Raw genomic sequence first — 8,211 nt, 5'->3', positions numbered from 1 at the left:
GACTTTTACCAAATAGGGCTGTCTTCTGTATACCCCTTTAACTTGTCACAAGACAACTGATTGGCTCAAACGCACTCAGAAGGAAAAACACATTAATATTTAAACAAGGCACCTGTTAATTGAAGTCTTTCAGATGACTACCTCCTTGAAGCTGGTTGAGAGAATGCCAAGAGTGTGCAAAGATGTCATCAAAGACAAAATTTGGCTACTTTGAAGAATCTCAAATATAAATATATTTTGATTTGTTTAACACTTTTTGTTTACTACATGATTCCATTTGTGTTATTTCATGGTTTTGATGTCTTCACTATTATTCTACAATGTAGAAAATAGTTTTAAAAAATAAAGAAAAACCCTTGAATGAGTAGGTGTGTCCACCTTTGACTGGTTCTCTATACACAGTGGGGAGAACAAGTATTTGACACACTGCCGATTTTCAGGAGTCTTACTACTTACAAAGCATGTAGAGGTCTGTAATTTTTATCATCGGTATACTTCAACTGTGAGAGACGGAATCTAAAACAAAAATCAAAGGAAATCACATTGTATGATTTTAAGTAATTAATTTGCATTTTATTGCATGACATAAGTATTTGATACATCAGAAAAGCAGAACTTAATATTTGGTACAGAAACCTTTGTTTGCAATTACAGAGATCATATGTTTCCTGTAGTTCTTGACCAGGTTTGCACACACTGCAGCAGGGATTTTGGCCCACTCCTCCATACAGACCTTCTCCAGATCCTTCAGGTTTTCGGGGCTGTCGCTGGGCAATACGTACTTTCAGCTCGCTCCAACAATTTTCTATTGGGTTCAGGTCTGGAGACTGTCTAGGCCACTCCAGGACCTTGAGTTGCTTCTTGCGGGGCCACTCCATAGTTGCCCTGGATGTGTGTTTTTGGGTCGTTGTCATGCTGGAAGACCCAGCCACGACCCATCTTCAATACTCTTACTGAGGGAAGGAGGTTGTTGACCAAGATCTCGCGATACATGGCCCCATCCATCCATCCCCAAAGAATGATGTTTCCACCTCCATGCTTCACGGTTGGGATGGTGTTCATGGGGTTGTACTCATCCTTCTTCTTCCTCCAAAAACAGCGAGTGGAGTTTAGACCAAAAAGCTCTATTTTTGTCTCATCATACCACATGACCTTCTCCCATTCCTCCTCTGGATCATCCAGATGGTCATTGGCAAACTTCAGACGGGCCTGGACATGCGCTGGCTTGAGCAGGGAGTACCTTGCGTGCGCTGCAGGATTTTAATCCATGACGGCATAGTGTGTTACTAATTATTTTCTAATAATGCGCCAACAGTTGTTGCCTTCTCACCAAGCTGCTTGCCTATTGTCCTGTAGCCCATCCCAGCCTTGTGCAGGTCTACAATTTTATCCCTGATGTCCTTACACCCTCTCTGGTCTTGGCCATTGTGGAGAGGTTGGAGTCTGTTTGATTGAGTGTGTGGACAGGTGTCTTTTATACAGGTACCGAGTTCAAACAGGTGCAGTTAATACAGGTAATGAGTGGAGACCAGGAGGGATTCTTAAAGAAAAACTAACAGGTCTATGAGAGCCGAATTGTTACTGGTTGGTAGGTGATCAAATACTTATGTCCTGCAATAAAATGCAAATTAAATACTTAAAAATCATACAAAGTGATTTTCTGGATTTTTGTTTTAGATTCCGTCTCTCACAGTTGAAGTGTACCTATGATAAAAAATGACAGACCTCTACGTGCTTTGTAAGCAGAAAAACCTGCAAAATCGGCAGTGTATCAAATACTTGTTCTCCCCACTGTATGTATATACTGAACAGATATGAAAACAACAATTTCAATGATTTACAGTTCAAATTAGGAAAGTAGTCAGCGTAAATACATTTATTAGGCCCTAATCTATGGACTTCACATGACTGGGCAGGGGCACAGCCATTGGTGGGTCTGTTGGGGCGTAAGCCCACCCACTTGGGAGCCAGGCCCATCGAATCAGAATTAGTTTTCCCCACAAAAGGGCTTTGTTAAATAGTCCTCAAGGATAAATACTCCTCAGTTTCATCAGATGTCCGGGTGGCTGATCTCAGACAATGTGGAGGTCCTTGATCTGCGGTTGTGAGGCCTGTTGGACGGACTTCCAAATTCTCTAAAAAGACATTGGAGGCAGCTGATGGTAGAGAATGCAACATTCAATTCTCTGGTAGCAGCTCCAGTGGATATTCCTGCAGTCCCCAATCCATTTGCACACTCCCTCAACTTGAGACATCTGTGGCATTGTGTTGTGTGACAACTGTACATTTTAGAGTGGCTTTTTATTGTGCCCAGCACAAGGTACACCTGTGTAATGCTGTTTAATCAGCTTTTTGATATGCTACACCTGTCACGTGGATGGATTATCTTGGCAAAGCAATGTAAACAAATTTACACAAAATTGGAGAGTGGAGGTTTCATTCTGGTCTCTTTTTATATAAACACTGTCTTTGGCAGGAGGAAAACCAAACTTGGAGGAACCAAAGACCTCCACAACATCAAGACGACACCTCTGCTCCCAGATCAAGTTAGGAAGCCTGAAAAGACCTGAGAGGACACACACGGGAGAGAAGCCATACCATTGTGGCCAGTGTGGAAAGAGTTTTAGCCTGTTAGGAAGCCTGAAAGCTCATCAGCGAATACACTCAGGAGAGAAGCCATACCATTGCGGCCAGTGTGGAAATAGTTTTAACCAGTTAGGAAACATGAAAAGACATGGGAGAATACACACAGGGGAGAAGCCTCACCATTGCTCCCAGTGTGGAAAGAGTTTTAAGCGGTTAGACACCCTCAAAGATCATTTGCGAATACACACAGGGGAGAAGCCTTTCCGTTGCGCCCAGTGTGGAAAGAGTTTTAGCCGGTCAGGAAGCCTGAAAGAGCACGAGCGAATTCACACGGGAGAAATCTTACCACTGATCCCAGCGTGCAATGGGTTTTTACCCAATTAGGACACCTGAAAGAAGACATGAGACCTCACATGGGGGAGAAGCCTTACAAATGTTCAGACTGGGGGGAAGGCATTTTACTCATCAGTAGCGTAAAAAACGTGCGAATCCACACAGGAGAGAATAATGACTTCTCCTTGTGTGTAAATGTATATTTCACATCACATTGACTTAAAATTCATCAGAGAACATACACAGTGCTCCCAATTGTCTTATATTGTGGACTGAGAATGTGTTTACTTGTTTATACCACATGAAATTGAATGGTACAAAGTATACTCAAAAATATATTTGTGTGTTTTTATTAGAAAATATGAATTGAATATTGTCGTGTCTTTGCCATCATTAAAAGTGAAGACTTATTTTACGCCCGAGTCTGGCCTCGGGTTATTGAGAGATCTGATTTAGGATTTACCCTCGTAGAAAGGTTGTTTTATCATGTGGTTTCATTCGGGTCTCTATTTAAAAATAACACTGTCTTTGGCAGGAGAAAGGCCAGACTCGGAGGAACCAAAGCCGGGGACGTCCAAACTAGCAAGACGACACCAGTGCTCCCACTGTAGAAAGGGTTGTAACCGGTTATGGGACCTGATACAACATGAGAAAATGCACACAGGGGAGAAGCCTTACCACTGCTCCCAGTGTGGAAAGAGTTTTCACCAGAAAGCACACCTGAAAGCTCACGAGAGAATACACACAGGGGAGAAACCTTACCACTGCTCCCAATGTGGAAAGTGTTTCGTCCAATCGGGGGATCTGAAACAACACGAGAGAATACACACAGGAGAGAAGCCTTACCACTGCTCCCTATGTGGTAAGTGTTTCAAACAGAGCGGAAACCTGAAACAACATGAGAGAATACACACAGGAGAGAAGCCTTACCACTGCTCCCAATGTGGAAAGTGTTTCATTCGGTCAGGGGAGCTGAAACAGCACGAGAGAATACACACGGGAGAGAAGCCTTACCACTGCTCCCAGTGTGGAAAGTGTTTCAACCAGGTGGGGGAGCTGAAACAACATGAGAGAATACATACAGGAGAGAAGCCTTACCACTGCTCCCAGTGTGGAAAGTGTTTCAACCAGAGAGGAAACCTGAAACAACATGAGAGAATACACACAGGAGAGAAGCCTTACCACTGCTCCCAATGTGGGAAGTGTTTCGTCCGTTTGGGGGAGCTGAAACGGCATGAGAGAATACACACGGGAGAGAAGCCTTACAACTGCTCCCAATGTGGAAAGTGTTTCGTCCATTCGGGGAAGCTGAAACAACATGAGAGAATACACACGGGAGAGAAGCCTTACAACTGCTCCCAATGTGGAAAGTGTTTCAACCTGCCGTGGGAGCTGAAACAACATGAGAGAATACACACAGGAGAGAAGCCTTACCACTGCTCCCATTGTGGAAAGTGTTTCAACCAGAAAGGAAACCTGAAACAACACGAGAGAATACACACAGGAGAGAAGCCTTACCACTGCTCCCATTGTGGAAAGTGTTTCATTCGGTCAGGGGAGCTGAAACGACATGAGAGAATACACACAGGAGAGAAGCCTTACCACTCCTCCAAGGGTGCAAACCATTTGCCCATTTAGGAAGCATGAAAGAACACATTAGACTGCACACAAAGGAGAAGGCTTAGAAAAGCTCAGACTGTGGGAAAACATATTACTCATAAGTCACTTAAACGTCATTAGAGAATCCACACAGGAGAGAGAAATTACTTCTCTTAGCGTGTATGTTGATATTTCACATCACATTGACTTAAAATTCATCAGAGAACATACACAGTGCTCCCGTTGTCTTATATTGTTGACTGACAATGTGTTTACCAGTCTTTACCAGATGAAATTAAATGGTACAGGGTATACTCAAACATATATTTGTTTGTTTTTATTAGAAAACATGAATTGAATATGGAAACTGTCAGTTTGAATATAAAGAAGATCAGGTTCCTTCTTTTAAACTGTCCTTTTTTTAAACGCTTTGTGTGTGTTTATCTGGGTCATTCCTCCAGCACTACAGATAATCAAGTGATATTTGGATGTGATGCATTAGTTCCATTGTTGACATTTGCATTGTTGGCCCACTGATGATTTAATGAAATGAAAATGTTCAGACTCTGTAATGGAAAATGTTAGTTGTATGTGTGTCCACATAACTGAGTATGTGACTAACCTTGAGAAACTGTCCTATTATAAGCTCCTGTTCTTGGGAGTATCATCCTGTGTTGCAAACCAATTTACACCTGTGTCCTTGTATGAATAAAGTCCCGCCCAGGAACAGGAAACTATAAAGATATGTGCTAATCACCCAATGCTTCAGGAATTCAGACTGTCTACACTGCGCTGTGTAACTCTGTTATTCTCTCTGAGCTCAGAAATAAAGAATCTTGGTTTGACTCGGACTACAGCAGATCCTTAGTTTATAATATCCACCACAACTCGCCCATGGATTGCTGTGTATTATTGTCTCAATGAAGAGTTCCTCTTTCCACTTTCCTGGTGGCATTTACAAGCCTCCCACTGGTTGAATAAACGTTGTTACCCGAATGATGGGATTATTATTTTATTTGTCAAATGGCAACCAAGCATCGATCATCATGTCACCAGAATAAGAACCTCAAAATGTATTGGAAAGAAGCATCAAGCTCATCACATGCACTTTCACCACCCTGTGAAGTTCATAACTTATTTCATCAGTAGCCTAATAAACTACATGGGATGGTGATGAAGGCTGTAGGAATGAAAATCAGACAGTGAAGAGACTCAGGGACGGTAATGAAGGCTGTAGGAATGAAGATCAGACAGCAATACTGGTCCTGTGGTCAGGTAGGGTGTGGTTGATCCAGACAATGATTGTGAGGAAGCATGCGGGGAACAGGCTCCTTTCTACTACCATTCTGGGGTCTGGATACATGCCAACAAAGACTACAACTGCTTCAAACAATGGGAGAGGCTACCATTGACCATCACACTTTCTTTCATAACCAGGAAGCCCATGTTGAGTCAGCAGTGTTCCCACTATGGAAGAGGGAGCAGGAAGCAGTCATCCAGTCTCTCAAGGACAAAGGTGCAGCACTGGTGTTAGTAGCCGATGACAGAAGTGACAGCCTGGACACACAGCAAAGTTTGGCGCGATCAGTGTTGTTGAGCAGAGAATCAACCAGAGAATCAACCAGGTTGTTGAAGTTATTCAGGTGCATAATACATTTGATTTGTTTAATTCTGTTTTATTCAATTAGAATAATTTACTCTGAATGAGAATAGGCACATCTGTGAGCTTTATGCGTTATAACATTGATTGACTAAATGATGACGTGACAGCTTTGTAGTAAAACCAGGGTTGGAGTCAAATCCATTTAATTTCCAGTCAATTCAGAAAGTAAACCAAATTCCACATTTTCCTCATTGAAAACCATAGAAGATAATTGGAATTTTCAGTTTACTTCCTGAATTTACTGGAATATTCTGAAATTGATTCAATTGGGAGGTTTTCCTCATGAATCTGCACAACAACACCCTATAATGACGAAGCAAAAACAGGATTAGAAATGTATGCAAATGCATTTTAAAATTAAAACTGAAATATCACATTTAAATAAGTATTCAGAACCTTTACTCAGTGCTTTGTTGAAGCACCTTTGGCAGTGATTATAGCCTCAAGCCACCTTGGGTATGACACTACAATCTTGGCACACCTGTATTTGTGGAGTTTCTCCCATTCTTCTCTGCAGATCCTCTCAAGATCTGTCAGGGTGGATGGGGAGCGTCGCTGTGCAGCTATTTTCAGGATTTCTTCAGAGTTGTTCGGTCGGGTTAAAATCCGGGCTCTGGCTGGGCCACTCAAGGACAATCAGACTTGTCCCAAAGCCACTTCTATGTTATCTTCGCTGTGTGCTTAGGGTCGTTGTCCTGTTGGAAGGTGAACCTTTGCCCCAGTCTGAGGTCTGAGTGCTATTGAGCAGGTTTTCATCAACTATCTCTCTGTACTTTGCTCCGTTCATCTTTCCCTCGATCCTGACTAGTCTCCCAGTCCCTGCCGCTGAAAAACATCCCCACACCATGATGCTGCCACCACCACGCTTCACCGTAGGGATGGTGCCAGGTTTCTATTGCACTCAACACTGCCCTTTCACATCTGGACAAAAGGAATACCTATGTACAGTCGTGGCCAAACTTTTTGAGAATTATACAAATATTAATGTTCACAAAGTCTGCTGCCTCCTTTTGTATGACGGCAATTTGAAGATCCTCCAGAATCTTATGAAGAGTGATCAGATGAATTGCAATTAATTGCAAAGTCCCTCTTTGCCATTCAAATAAACTGAATCTCCCAAAAACTTTTCCACTGCATTCCACTGCACTGCCACAAAATGACCAGCTGACATCATGTCAGTATTCTCTCGTTAACACAGGTGTGAGTGTTGACGAGGACAAAGCTGGAGATCACGTTGTTATGCTGATTGAGTTCAAATTTTTTATTTTATTTTTTACCTTTATTTAACTTGGCGAGTCAGTTAAGAACAAATTCTTCCAGAATAACAGACTGGAAGCTTCAAAAGGAGGGTGGTGCTTGGAATCATTGTTCTTCCTCTGTCAACGATGGTTACCTGCAAGGAAACACGTGCCGTCATCATTGCTTTGCACAAAAAGGGTTTCACAGGCAAGGATATTGCGGCCAGTAAGAATGCACCTAAATCAACCATTTATCGGATCATCAAGAACTTCAAGGAGAGTGGTTCAATTGTTGTGAAGAAGGCTTCAGGGTGCCCAAGAAAGTCCAGCAAGCTCCAGGACCGGCTCCTAAAGTTGATTCAGCTGCGGGATCGGGGCACCATCAGTACAGAGCTTGCTCAGGAATGGCAGCAGGCAGGTGTGAGGGCATCTGCGCGCACAGGAGGCGAAGGCTTTTGGAGGATGGCCTGTTGTCAAGAAGGGCAGCAAAGAAGCCACTTCTCTCCAGGAAAAATATCAGGGACAGACTGATATTTTGCAAAAGGTACAGGGATTGGACTGCTGAGGACTGGGATAAAGTAATTTTCTCTGATGAATCCCCTTTCCTATTGTTTGGGGCATCTGGAAAAAAGCTTGTCCGGAGAAGACAAGGTGAGCGCTACCATCAGTCCTGTGTCATGCCTACAGTAAAGCATCCTGAGACCATTCAAGTATGGGGTTGCTTCTCAGCCAAGGGAGTACTGGTAGGGCCACTCTGGGTACTGGACTCTGGGTACTGGTAGGGCCACTCTG

General features: G+C 43.0%; 1 protein-coding gene across 1 annotated transcript; it reads left to right on the top strand.

The window, feature by feature from the left end:
• The first annotated feature begins 2,336 nt into the window (after positions 1 to 2,336).
• Positions 2,337 to 5,369, top strand: LOC124030238 (gastrula zinc finger protein XlCGF17.1-like). The gene has a single exon (XM_046341664.1). The coding sequence runs from the start codon at positions 3,406 to 3,408 to the stop codon at positions 4,555 to 4,557; it is 1,152 nt and encodes a 383-aa protein (XP_046197620.1). The 5' UTR covers positions 2,337 to 3,405; the 3' UTR covers positions 4,558 to 5,369.
• The last annotated feature ends 2,842 nt before the right edge of the window (positions 5,370 to 8,211 follow it).

The sequence above is a fragment of the Oncorhynchus gorbuscha genome, unplaced genomic scaffold (assembly GCF_021184085.1).
Source record: "Oncorhynchus gorbuscha isolate QuinsamMale2020 ecotype Even-year unplaced genomic scaffold, OgorEven_v1.0 Un_scaffold_10108, whole genome shotgun sequence".
NCBI lineage: Eukaryota > Metazoa > Chordata > Actinopteri > Salmoniformes > Salmonidae > Oncorhynchus > Oncorhynchus gorbuscha.
The sequence above is the reverse complement of the archived record's forward strand: the minus strand, read 5'-3'. Positions and strand labels throughout refer to the sequence as shown.

Bases quoted from the DNA above. Each gene is read 5' to 3' on its own strand.
- LOC124030238 (XM_046341664.1), top strand. From the start codon at position 3,406: ATGTGGTTTCATTCGGGTCTCTATTTAAAAATAACACTGTCTTTGGCA.